This window comes from Cololabis saira, chromosome 9, assembly GCF_033807715.1.
Source record: "Cololabis saira isolate AMF1-May2022 chromosome 9, fColSai1.1, whole genome shotgun sequence".
Classification (NCBI taxonomy): domain Eukaryota; kingdom Metazoa; phylum Chordata; class Actinopteri; order Beloniformes; family Belonidae; genus Cololabis; species Cololabis saira.
The window spans coordinates 6,745,877-6,759,914 of NC_084595.1; the positions used below are offsets into that span (position 1 = coordinate 6,745,877).

Below are 14,038 nucleotides of genomic sequence, written 5' to 3' on the forward strand. Positions count from 1 at the left end.
TAGGCTATATTATACATCTTGGCTGATGTGGACATACGTAGCATAGGAGGATATTTCAGTTGCTAGTATGGTTGTCTGTCTGTACAGTCATGCAAGTTCAATGCTATTAAAGCACTTTAAACTTTAAATCAAAGCATTTTGTTTTTTCATGTAAAATAAACACATTTTTATTCAGTTTAGAAGTTTTAGGGCTTTTTTTTTTGGCTCCTGCGCTGCTGAAATCAGGGCGTCCCTTATTTCTATTTCTGAAAGGTGGCAACCCTAAGCGCATGTAACCACGCCCACACACAGGGACAGCCAATCAGTGTCCACTTCAAGGTGGGACTGACCGTTGTTTCCCACCCACAACTCCAGCACAGGAATCCCACCGCACAAACACAGATTTCATGATAAAGGCAATTTGCAAACAGAAAAACTAAAGTTAGACATTAAAAACTAGATGAAGCGATTAAAAAACATAACGCACTAAATATGCCTGTAATTAATTAATCGCAATTAACGCACACATTTGACACCCCTATTTATGATATCAGATTTATTTGAAATAATCAATTCAATTAATTCAAAATCACCAACTGGAAACCTATTTGACCACAATGTATGAATATAGAAATATGAGAATAAAGCTGACTTGCAGAAGATAATTATTTTCTATTGTTTTGTTTCTACAAACAAAATCTTCATTCATCAACAGATCTGGTCAGGTTGATTTTGACCTCAGGTGCAGGTTCTCGGCTTCTCAGACCTGCCAGGTAGGTCTGTGGGTTGGGCGTGTTGCTGCACGAGTCTCTCTTGCTTTGACATGCAGCATCCTTCAGCTGCCAGGTCTGAGTGCTGTTTTCCCTCCTCATGTGGCTCATATCAGTCTGCACAGAGCGTGTTGCTTTGGTCCGAAGATTAGCCTGAGATTAAAGAACATAAAAGTACAAATTGAGCCCAGTGATTGCCATAACTTCCAAGATGATGGAGAATGTACATTCTCAGGTTTGTTCAGGACCAGTACCAGAGCCGCCTGGGAGATTTGCGAGGCCCTGTGCGAAATGACTGGGGAGGGGCCCTTGCGCGTGAGCGTAGCGAGCGCGCGCGAAATTTTGGGGTTTTTCGAAAAACCCAAAAACCCAATTTTTGGGTTTTTTGGTTCGGATCGGGTGTCTATATGCGCAATTTTAACTCCCGCTTGAGACCCGGTCGGATCGGTGATTTTTGTAACAAATTTATCAAACGAGCCTTTCAGAGAGGCATTAAACTCTTCCATTTTCTTTAGTTTTTTTCTTTTTTCATCCCCTGATGGAAATTTCCTGAATCTGTCTCGTTCTCTCGACATTGTGTGACAGTTTGTTCCAACTCCCCCGTCTGGATCAGAGCAGCTTGTGTCTGCGCTTGGTCTGATCAGTTGTATTGAACAACAGACACGCGCATCATTGCACATATATTTATTGATATGCACAGACTAGTACACATTTAGGTGTGTAATGGAACGTGACTGTTGATATTTATAAGGGAAAAAACGAAAAAAAAACAAAATTTGAATTTTTTTTTTTTTTTTTTTTTTTTTTTTTCCAAAAACGGCCCATAGCGCGAGGCCCCTTGGGGCGCGAGGCCCCGTGCGGTCGCACGGTTCGCACACCCCTTGCGGCGGCCCTGACCAGTACCATTCAGCAGAAATGTCCCTGTTGAGATGCTTCATCCACACTTCTAACAGCAGAGTAGTGCACGCTTCGTGGAACTCCCGGGTACTTCTTGGCAAACCTCTTCCTCTGAATATGTTCCTGTACTTCATTTCATCACCAAGTCTCCCCGATCACATTTGCTTCTCAGTCAACACTGTCACCACTTCCCAACCACCCAAAGCCCGTCTCAACTCTGAACTCTTCACATACTCACAAATGCTGATCCGCCCATCGCCTCTTCTCCTTAGTTCCCTTCACCAACGGTTTTTATTTAACTTTGCTCCAATCGCCACTCTTACACCTCAGAATACTCTCAGGCATCTCGTAACTCACACCAGAATTGATCTCATTCTAACTCACCTACTTGTGGGGCAGAACCACTGACAACATTCGCCATCCAGCTTTCGACTCATCCCCGACTGACACTTTTTTTACCTCCACAATATCCTCAGTGGTGGACAGTAACGGAGTAAATTTACTTGAGTACTGTACTTAAGTACATATCCAGAGGATTTGTACTTTACTTGAGTATTAGATTTCTTTGGTACTTATTACTCTTACTTGAATACATTTCCAAGACAAATATTTTTACTTTTACTCAAGTAAATTTCTAGGAAGGCTGAAAAGTACTCGTTACTTTCAGGTCTGCTCTTTTTTCTTCTTTTCTTCTTTCTTCTCCTAAAATCCTATTGGACACAAGCTGTTTTTGTCAAAGGAGGAGACAAGACAGACATGGGGAGACAGTTTGTTATGCTCTATATTGCTATATTGTACTGGTACATGTCCTTCCTGTAAAGTTAAGTGACTTCAACATTGAGTTATTGAAAGCAGAGATGTAGTTTTTTGTAAAACAGTGGTCTTTGAGGGGGATCCAGACTTAGTTGGATGGTGCAGGTTCATTTGGTTTCAGTTCATGATTGTTAATAAACTCATTTTCTGTCCTCTTATGATCCCATTCATTTGATTTGTTTTTGGTGTTTCTGCAGGTTTTATATAACATTGTGGTTCTAAAAGCAGCACATCAGTGCAGCTGGTTTCAAAGAGTTAATTCTCAGAAACAAGAGTTAAAAGATACTTAAATTAATTTAGAAAAAATATAGTAATTTACTGATGTGGAAAATAAGAAATTTACTCTAACTCTTACTTTTACTTAAAGTAAATTTAAAAGCATTTACTTTTGGATACTTAAGTACCTTTAAAAGCAAGTACTTTTCTACTCTTACTCGAGTAATATTTTGACTGAGCTACTTTTACTTGTAACAGAGTAAATTTTGACCAGTAGTATTTGTACTCTTACTCAAGTACTGGGGTCGAGTACTCTGTCCACCTCTGAATATCCTTCACCTCCCATTTCCCTCTCTCTCTCTCTGCAGCATGATAGAAAACTCTGGTCCACACAAAGCTCGGAGCCTTGTGTCCTTCCAGCCAGAATGTCTACAGTCCTTTCCACCATCCTGTCAGTCACGTCTCTACCTTTTCCTCGCAATGTTGCCAACATTTAGGATTACAACTCAGTCCTAAAGTCCTGCCTTTTCTCTTTTCTCCCCGCTTCCTCACACGTCTACCTCCATTGCAGCAAGTGCCTTGTCGTAGTCACGGGAACCGTGTGTTAAATACTAGAGATGAAGGACCCGCATTGAAGCAACTTCAGGACCAGAAGTGGCTCGCCTGACCGCTGCAGTGCCTCGTCAGATGACTGGCAGAAACACGACAATGCAGTACGACTTCAAAACAAACCCAACTGTCCATGAGCTAAATGAGTTAAATGAGAGGGCTGGTGTATCTGTGTGTTTCTCTTATTTTCCTTTTAAAGTCAAATCTAATTTCCAACACTGTTCAAAAAAAGCACAAGAAGAGTACCGTATTTTCTGGACTATAAGCCGCTACTTTTTTCCTAGGTTTTGAACCATGCGGCTTATACAAAGGTGCGGCTATTCTGTGGATTTTTCTTACACCACTAAGGGGAGTGCTAACCGGAATTAGAATAAAAACTAAGACAAAATAAATGCAAAGAAGAATACGCTACTTCTTCTTTAGCAGATAGAAGTAGGTAGAAGCAGATTTCAAACAGATAAACAGATAAATAAATACCGGTTATTTTCTCTTGGTTCTGTCCCGTTTTAATCAGCAAAGTTGCTGCCGTGTTAAAAGACACTGTTAGGAAAGGATCTATTTAGGTACAAACATGTACATCATTTACAGTTCAAAATCCTTCTGTACATGTAGTAAATATCTAATCTAACAACATAAATATCTGCGGCTTGCATATCTTTTTTTTTAAATAAAAGTGGGAGCGGCTTATATACAGGTGCGGCTTGTATATCTTTTTTTTATTGTTTTTTTTTTTAATAGAGCAGGTGCGGCTTATATACAGGTGCGGCTTATAGTCCAGAAAATACGGTAAATGCATCTCACTCACCAGTTTGATAGCTTGTCGACGAAGCTCCCACTCATTCCACTCATATGACTTGCTGATGTTTCTCTCCACGGGATGAAGGTCAGTCTGTGTGCTGATTTCACACTTTGTGACCGGCTTTACACACTGCTGTTCCTGCAAAACCACGTTAAGAAAAGGACATTGAGGATTTTTGAGTAATATTGCGCGTTCTGAGGGAACTGAGGAGCAAGTGTTATTACGGTAACCAGCTTGGGTTGGTTTTATTGTTGATACAGCAAGCCAAGTTAAAACGTTTCAGCCACAAACTGCAGGGTTAATCATGTCATTTTCAAATGTAAGAAAAAAACCAGAGACTTTGACCTTATTTGGGGACCTTTTTTGGATTTTTTGCTTTTAATGGACTAATGATCTGAATCTACCATGTTAATGAATGTGTTTACGCAGGACTTGATTATTTAATTTATTATTCATTTTTTTTCTAGTATTGATAGACATATGTAAAATTATTTTGAATGATGTAATCTATTGACCATATGAGGGAGGGAAGGGGAGAGGGGTGTGTTGTTGTTGTTGTTTTATTTTTACTTACATTTTTTATTTTTTATTTTATTTTATTTATTTTTATTTATTTATTTATTTTTCTTTTTTTTTCTTTTTATTTATTTTTTTTTTTTTATTTTTTTTTTCTTTTTATTTATTTATTTTTTTATATATTTTTTTATTATATATATATATATATATATATATATATATATATATATATATATATATATATATATATATATATTTTTTTTTTTTTTAATTATTATTATTATTTATTTATTTTGGTTTAATTAATGTTATGAAAGGTTAAAAAAAAGGGGGAGAGATATTGATAATTATATTGTTATTGTAAATATTATTTCTTTTTTTGCTATGCCCTCAATAAACATATCTATACAAAAAAAAGAAAAGGACATTGAGGATTTTTGAGTAATATTGCGCGTTCTGAGGGAACTGAGGAGCAAGTGTTATTACGGTAACCAGCTTGGGTTGGTTTTATTGTTAATACAGCAAGCCAAGTTAAAACGTTTCAGCCACAAACTGCAGGGTTAATCATTTCATTTTCAAATGTACATTTTTGGTTTTTACAACATCCAGGAGTTAAAAAGGTAACTTTTTCTGCGCAGGAAACGTTACCTGGTTGAGGCCACTAGCCTCAGAGGGCGGGGTGACCCAGGAAAACTGCTGATGGAGTTTGAGAAGCTGAATGAGCTCAGCAGAACACTTGGCTTTTTCTTCCACCTGCGCAACAAAGTCATCTGGGCAGGAGGCAAATTTCAAGGCAGCCTCTCTGGAGCTAAAAGCATAGAACTTCTCCTTGTGTTTCAGAACTCCAATATGTGGATTACCTGCAAAAGACAACGGCATCAAATACTTGAAATTAAACAGACGAGGTCAAGGATGCTCATCTCAGTGCATCACTTTACAGTTGAAGACATGATGATTTTTTTCTGTCAAACACACGTTAGTCCTTTGCATTCTGTCAAAAGTTGCATCAAATGAAAGCATGAATCTGCCTTGAACTTGCAGCATGAACTTGAGGAAGTTGTGAATAGAGGTATCATGGATGAGCTGCCAGAGTCCATTCCTCCCTATCTGTTACTGATTGGTGACATATCCCTCCTCAGTCTCAGCTGCTCACCAGGTCACCCCCTCATGGTTCTTAAACCTCGTCATTTCTCCCAAAATCAACATTCAGACTGGAGAAGGTGACCCGTTTCTACTAGGCCTGTGTTGAAAAAATCGATTTTCTGATTCTAAATCGATTCTCATATTAATTCCTAAAAATCGATTTGTATGTCTAAAGATCAATTTTTTTTTTTTTTATTAAAAAATATATATATTTCTTTTTTTTCATTATTACATTTTTGCCTGGTGAACTTTAATCCCAGTAGTTTTGAAAACTCCTGAACTAAATTAACTTTTCTTTAGAGAAAATGCTGGACATTTCACCTTAAATTTCTAAATGTTATATTAGTTCAATGAAGTTCATATTATCTATATTTACTATAGCTTGTTTGGTTTCTCTGTTATCGGACACTGTTTGTCATGAAATACCTGAAAAATGCCGGTGCTTCATGTCCAGCTGTGTCTGGTGACAGAATAAATCAGACAAGCTAAAATAATCTGTTTACTGCTTGAGCTGTTGCAATTTATTTCTTTTTTTGCACTTTAAATGGATATTGAAATGCCTATTTGAGTTATTTATTTCTTAGTTATTTCACAATAATTATTGTGAAATTATTATTTCAATAGTTATTTTACAGTCATATAATCAAGGCAACACTAACCCAAATCAATATTGAATCGAATCGGATCAAAGCGTGATAATCGATTCTGAATCTTAAGAATCGGAATCGAATCGATTCTTGACATTTGAATCCATACCCAGATCTAGTTTCTACTTAATTCACACCTAATCATCTCAGAGGGGTTTTTTTAACCCTTTTTTTGCATATATATTAATGGTTAATACCAAATTTGGTAAAACCCTAAAGCCACATATGTGCATTTTCTCATTGGTTTTCACATTTAACAGCATCAGAAACAATCAATCTTTTAACTAGCAGTACTGTGTGAGGCGCCATCAACATTCACACGCTGTCTGTAAAACTGAAAGCCCAGATACTGAACTGACTCTAGTTTCTTGAGTTTCTGTCCGTGTTGCTCACTAACAGCGTTTGCCTGCAGGACCTGCAGAAGCTGCACGATGCCATCAGCTCAGTTGTTGCCACAAATATTCCTCCTCAGTGATTTCATGGTGCTCTTTGGAGATTTCAGCCTGCTTCACTTCCTGCCACTTGCCAGTTTGTCAACTGACGTTTATTTGGAATGTATTTCATTTTTATTCACATTTTAACAATATAAATTCCCTTTGGAAGTTAATTAAGTATGAAGAGATGATGGAATAAATGAATGAATGATAGAAGAACCATATGATGTATTGAGGAGGCTACGGATGTATGGAGATGATCACCCGTGACCATTTGACATATATGCGGATCATTTTACTCAGTGGTGGACAGTAACGGAGTAAATTTACTTGAGTACTGTACTTAAGTACATATCCAGAGGATTTGTACTTTACTTGAGTATTAGATTTCTTTGGTACTTATTACTCTTACTTGAATACATTTCCAAGACAAATATTTTTACTTTTACTCGAGTAAATTTCTAGGAAGGCTGAAAAGTACTCGTTACTTTCAGGTCTGCTCTTTTTTCTTCTTCCCTAAAGCTGGTTTCAAAGAGTTAATTCTCAGAAACAAGAGTTAAAAGATCCTTAAATTAATTTAGAAAAAATATAGTAATTTACTGATGTGGAAAATAAGAAATTTACTCTTACTCTTACTTTTACTTAAAGTAAATTTAAAAGCATTTACTTTTGGATACTTAAGTACCTTTAAAAGCAAGTACTTTTCTACTCTTACTCGAGTAATATTTTGACTGAGCTACTTTTACTTGTAACAGAGTAAATTTTGACCAGTAGTATTTGTACTCTTACTCAAGTACTGGGGTCGAGTACTCTGTCCACCTCTGATTTTACTTATACACTGCAATTTGACAAAGAAAAATCACTAATATATCCCTGAAAATGAAATGGGGCGGCACCTGGAAGTAAAAGGCCATGTCTGTTCACAAGGGCATAACCACAGAATCCGTTGTACTCGAGTGGAAGCTCATTAAACCCGGCTGTTGTTTCAGGCATTAGCCATTCCTGTGTCTTCCACTCAGCTGGATCAATCTGCACATCTGGAAGTCAGAAGCAGGAACAATAACTGCTTTTAGTCTTAAAACTCAAAGATATATTGTCACGCCCAACAGGAATTTTGGACTTGTGGAAAACAAACAAGCAGGCTCATATGATCCTGTATCTGAAGGTGACACCATGCATACCAGACAACAACTCTGCCAGTCTCTGTTCATCCGTCTTCACCTCTGCGGCCTCCAGAAAGCTGTCAGGACAAGCTTCAGAAAAGATCTTGTCCTGAGAGGCCAGGAAGGGCTGAAGGTTGATAGCGATGTCACTGAAGATGTTCAGCAGGTTAGCCTCACTCTGGAGGTCAGACCACAACTTTGACGCATCCTTGAATTGAGGCTGAAAGAAAATGAAGATAAAGATGTGAATTGTAGTGTGCTTGTGTGTGCGGGGACGGGGGAGGGGGGCAGGGCATTAATACGTTTTATGTTCATTTGTTTTTTGTTAAAGGTATTGTGACATGAAAAACACATTTTTCTTGATTTTTTGTGTTTTGTTGGGTGTCTTGACATCAATTACACCCAAAAAACAACGAACTTTTAACATTCAGTGTATTGTGTGCTTTCTGGGATTTTCCGCATAACTGTGCAAAAACGGCGCACCTGGTTTGGTGGCGGGCTGTGACCTCAGGGCCCGCTAAATCACCGCCCCCTCCACCCAGCTCCCTGCCTCCTCTCCTCTCCAGTGCACCATAAAGGCTGATTTATGGTTCCGCGTTACACCGACGCAGAGCCTACGGCGTAGGGTTACGCGGCGACGCGCACCGTACGCTGAACCCTACGGCGTAGGCTCTGCGTCGATTTAACGCGGAACCATAAATCAGGCTTAACACGGAGCTGTTTAGAGCCTGTTCTGTTCTAATCACCGGAGGAGAACTGCTAAGAAGACCCGCGGCCACTGACTGGACTTAAGATAAGGAGACACTGCTGCTTGCATGCCTTTATTTTTATGATTGTTTGCTGTGGACTGTCTGCTTCGCCGTGCTGCTTTTCCGTGCATGCTTCGCCTGTCGCTCCCGGCTTAACTGTCCGACGCCGCTGTGAGAGTATTGCTCGCGGGGAGCTGCGGTCCCGGTCCTCTGGTCCCAGTTGGACTTCATCCCCGGGCTGTAGTCGCCCTGTCTGGGCTGTGTGTGTGGGTGTTTGTGGTCGGTGTGCGCGCGTGTGTGTGGAGACGGCAGAAGTGTGTAGCGGTTGGTTGGAGGAGGTTTGGAGGAGGAGCGGAGCAATGATTGACAGGAAAGGGGGAAAAGGAAGCGTTTTTCACGGCGCAAAAAAACTGTGTAATAAAAAGCCAGGAAAAGAGTACTAGAGTGAAGTTTTTCTTGTTACACTCTTTTAGACACATTTGAGGGATGTTGGCCAAGACTTTTAATAGTGTTAAAAGCATGTTAAAAATGATGTCACAATACCTTTAAGCACTTTGTGTTGCATTATTTGTATGAGAAGTGCTATATAAATAAAGTTTGATTTGATTTGATTTGTTTTGATGTACTTTATTAATCCAGCAGGGGAAAGTCCAGTATCCCAGCAGCACACAGTGGAACAGAAATGCGGGGTTGGAAAAAATAAAATATATAAATAAATAAATAAATATATACACACACTACGGAAGAGTATTAGGGCCATGCAGGAGAAAAAATATTTTGAGAGGGGAAGATTTTTTTTATTGTGCACTTCGAGAAAAAAGTCGAAATGTTGAGAATAATGTTGAAATACAATTTCGAGAATAAAGTCCGAAATTTCGTGAATAAAGTCGAAATTTCGCCTTTTTTCTCAACATTTCAACTTTATTCACGAAATTGTGAATTTTTTCTCAACATTTCGACTTTTTTCTCAAAATTGTTTATAGTTTGATCACATCAGGATTCTCTGAGCCTAACTATATGCATCTTCAGTAATTGAAAAGAAAAAAACACCCACATTTCTGGTGATGAGTAAATAAATAATATATGATAATAAATAAGCAGACATTGACATAGTAGGATAACAGTTTCACTCTACGTCCAGTTTTTAAAATGCATTTTGCTAACTGTGGTCCTGACTGAGTGTCTGTGTTCACAAAGACAAGGCTGACTTACATCAATGCAGTTAAATCACAAAAAGACTCCTTTAGAAGGTAAATCAATAATAATATACCATCAATAAGCTGCAACTGGTTCAAAACGCTGCAGCACGACTTCTGACTCAGACCAGAAGGAGAGCACACATTAGGCCCATTTTAAAAACCTTACACTGGCTACCTGTTAGTTTTCGTGTTGATTTTAAAGTTCTTTTATTAGTTTATAAAGCGCTACATGGGCTTGCGCCAGAGTATATTTCAGACATGTTTTTATTCTATGAACAAGGAAGGCCCCTCAGATCCTCTGGCTCTTCTTTTCTAGCTGTTCCACAGAGTAGAACTAAAAGATTTGGTGATGCTGCTTTCAACCACTATGCTCCAAAACTGTGGAACAGCCTGCCGAGGATCTGAGAGGAGCTGGAAATGTGGACATTTTTAAACGTAGACTAAAAACTCATCTCTTTGGTCTGGCTTTTATGTAGCATCACATTTTATAGTTCTAGTTTTATTCCGTTTAAAATTTTTTAAAGGTATCTGTTTTATTTTTTTTATCTATCTCTTATAATGTTTTTATTATTTTTATTGTTGTTTGTGTTTTTAGCCTTAATCCTTTAACTTTTATCTTTTTATAAATTTTATATATTTTATGTTGTATGTCAGGGTGCATTGGTCTCCCAGTTTTTATCTTTTTGGTCTCCCAGTTTTTATTTGTTTATTATGCTTATTCTTCAATCAAAATGTCAAAGCACCTTGTATTTCATGTACCTGGACGAAAGGTGCTATATAAATAAAATTTGATTGATTGATTGATTGATAAAGATCTTTACTGCAGTTAAAATGAGAAGTAGATTATCAGCCCACTTACAAAAACCTCTGAAGTTGGTACAGTTGTCTTTGGCAGGGAAGTTTCTCTCAGCAGCTTCAACTGAGATAAGAGTTCCTTGTGAAGTTTTTCAACATGCCTGGTACACTGAGATGCATCGGCCTGAAAACAAGAAGAAATCACAGTTATTCCTTGATAAACATTGTTCTTTGAAATGTGAAACTTGTTTTCTTTAAATAGTGAAACTACGGCGCTATGGCTCTAACACACCTCAGTGCAAAGGTTTTCCTCAAATTAAGGATTTTACATTTGTTGTGAGCCAACCAATAATTACACTTCTTTACTTGTGTATATTAAACATGGTCTGCTTCATGGGCAACAGAAAATTTTCATACCAAACACACTCTTCTTGTGTGTCCACCATCCAAATACCCAGGTAAAATAATGCAAGGCCACACCCCTGTACTAAATACCAGCTGCATCAGGAGCAAAGAAACACCTACGCTGTTACAACAATTCAATTCACCTATTTCTACAGCACTAATTCAAAACATAATTCATCTTATTGTGTGCAGAAAACAAACTTCAGAGACCAATAAAGTTCTAACTAATTCGGTTCCACTGTTTAAATCAAATTCATTGAATTTAAATTAACCTAATTCATTCTAAGAGTTCAGATTCAAAGTTCAAATACATAGTGAAAAAATGCAGAGGGTAAAAAAAAACACACACACACCCCTACGGGAGGGTAGCCATTATGCTCAACCATAAAGATAATAATACTTAACACTTGAATTGGATCATCATCAATTGTGAATATTTGTTTTTGTCCTCAGACAACTTACTGTAAGTAGTCTTCAGTTGTAAGCAATTACAGTTAAAGGATTACTACTACTTAGGGCTGTGCGATTAATCGATTTTAAATCTAAATCGGATTTTTTAATCAAAATCGATGTTAAAAAAAGGAAATCGGAAAATCGATTTTTTGCAGCTGGCTGCATTACAGACAGAGCTCGTCTAGTTTGGTCAAGAAAATTGTAAATGTTGTCACTTTACTAAACTCAAGGGGGATTTACAGTATCTTTCAGTTGCACTTCATTCCCAATAGGGAAATTTGTTTGCTATTTTTCTTTAAAAATAAAGATAAAATATTTGAAACAATTTTTTCCATTGTCTTTTGTAGTTTTACCAAAAAAATCGAAATCGAAATCGAAAATTGGGTTTTCAGAGAAATAAATTGGGATTTTATTTTTTTCCAAAATCGCCCAGCCCTACTACTACTATGAAAAACAAGTTTTTTCTTGTTTTAACATATATAAAGTGGTCTCCCCTCACCCTGCCAGCAGAGGGAAGATGAAATCCCATGAAAATCTGCAAGGTCTGCTCCCCCCCGCCCGACTGAATCTTCCAGTGTCATGTGGTTTCTACGAGCCGTTTAGATTTGTGCATTTTCTTTACGTCACCAAAATGCAAACCACGCCCTCTGTCTCCTCCGCTGCTGAAACCACGCCCACCACTCTCTCCACCCGCCGGAGCTTCAGCCATTGTTCAGCAGCGGTGGCTGTTTGAACAATGAGGGAGAGTTAAGATGAGGTTTTGCATCGACATTTACCCTCATAAAAGGATCAGTAGCAGCAGTACGGACCCGACAACTGCACAAAAGTCAGCGGTAAGTGACGTTATTTTTTATGTTATTTTTATTTGTCTACAAGTTTGTTTTTGCATGGGCTAAGTATTTAGCTTAGCTCCGGAGCCCCGGCGCCGCATTTGGAGCTGCCGGAGCTGCTCATAGACCGGCCCGGAGAGGAGCCCCGGCGAGGAGCCCCGAGCCCCGGCGGCTCCAGTGTTCACTAACGGAGCCACTCACTCGTTAGGTAAATTAGTAATACATTTTTTATGTCTGGTTTCAGATCTTCCAAGCACCTGAATCTGTTCAACGACACCTTCAGAAAACGCACGGTCCTTCCTTGAGCCAGCAATAGTGCATACATGTTATTTATATACAGCTCATGTTTTATTTTTTTAACAATAAAGTTGCCATTTTTGAAAATTCAGTGTTGTGATTTATTTACAGTTAACATGATTCATCTGTCTTGTAACATAAGAAATGATGAGAAATCTTCCTGTGTGAAGACGAGGTGACTAAAGGCTGATTTATGGTTCCGCGTTACACCAACGCAGAGCCTACGGCGTAGGGTACGCGTCGATTTAACGCAGAACCGTAAATCAGGCTTTAAGATCCGTTTACAGCGTGTTACTGAATGAGAGCGTCCGACTATCCCGTCGAGCTACGTGACATCGGACGCTCTCTGTCCACACTGAAACTGTTAAACTCGCGGCCAGTTAGGACAGTCCAATACAAAAAAAATAAAGCCATGGAATTGATTTTGTCACAGAAGCTTCTCGCATGGGACACGCTTTGTGTACGACGCAGCCGGCTGCTCTTCTCCCCCGAGCGAGGCTTATTCTCCTCCCCTCCTACACGTCATTCAGGCAGCCAATCAGCGCAGGGCCTCATTATCATAGCCTCCCCTCCCCTAAAATGAAGCACAGAAAAAGGCTTTAGAAGCGGTAAAACTAGAGACAGGGCCCACAGGCTGAATTTCTGATTTATGTAGAAAAAAACAAGCTTTAGATTGTTTTTAAGACATTCAAGGCCTGTTTAAAATATACATTAAATGCCATAATATGTCCCCTTTAAGGGCACAAAGTGGTTCATCTTGGTTGCCGTTCTCCAGACCCAAGCCCCCCTCTGTAACCACTAGACTACCACTCCCACTGCTGACTACCATACACTAGAATATATATACAAAAATAGTCAACAGAACAGTGTGAGAAACCATTTCACTAGTTAGTGTCCATACTGGTTCTACTGGACCTCAGTGCTGCCTTTGACTCTGTAGATCAGCATTTTACTGCACAGGTTAGAGCATGTTGTTGGGATTAAAGGGACAGCTCTACGTTGGTTTAAATCATATCTATCTGACAGGTTCCAGTTTGTTCATTTACATGAGGTTTCTTCAGAACAGTCAAGGGTCTGTTATGGTGTTCCACAGGGTTCAGTGCTAGGGCCAATCTAGTTCAGTTTATACATGCAGCCGTTGGGAAGTATAATCCAGAATCACGGCATACACTTTCATTGTTATGCTGATGATACGCAGCTCTACTTGTCTATGAAGCCGATGAAAAAGAACTGTTACCTAAACTTCAGGCATGTCTTAGGGACATCAAGGACTGGATGTCCAGAAATGTTTTGCTTCTAAATTCATAGATAAAACAGAGGTTAT

The 14,038-nt window shown here is 38.7% G+C and overlaps 1 protein-coding gene across 1 annotated transcript in view; it reads right to left on the bottom strand.

Moving 5' to 3' along the window:
• Positions 1 to 680: 680 nt before the first annotated feature.
• Positions 681 to 14,038, bottom strand: part of cfap206 (cilia and flagella associated protein 206) — a 29,961-nt gene continuing 16,603 nt past the window's right edge. Inside the window, exons 7-12 of the mRNA XM_061729800.1 lie at positions 10,794 to 10,913; positions 7,994 to 8,206; positions 7,720 to 7,852; positions 5,248 to 5,459; positions 4,090 to 4,203; positions 681 to 902 (exon numbers count right to left, since the gene is read on the bottom strand). Of these exons, the coding sequence (XP_061585784.1) occupies positions 681 to 902; positions 4,090 to 4,203; positions 5,248 to 5,459; positions 7,720 to 7,852; positions 7,994 to 8,206; positions 10,794 to 10,913 (1,014 nt within the window). The remainder of the gene's footprint in view (positions 903 to 4,089; positions 4,204 to 5,247; positions 5,460 to 7,719; positions 7,853 to 7,993; positions 8,207 to 10,793; positions 10,914 to 14,038) is intronic.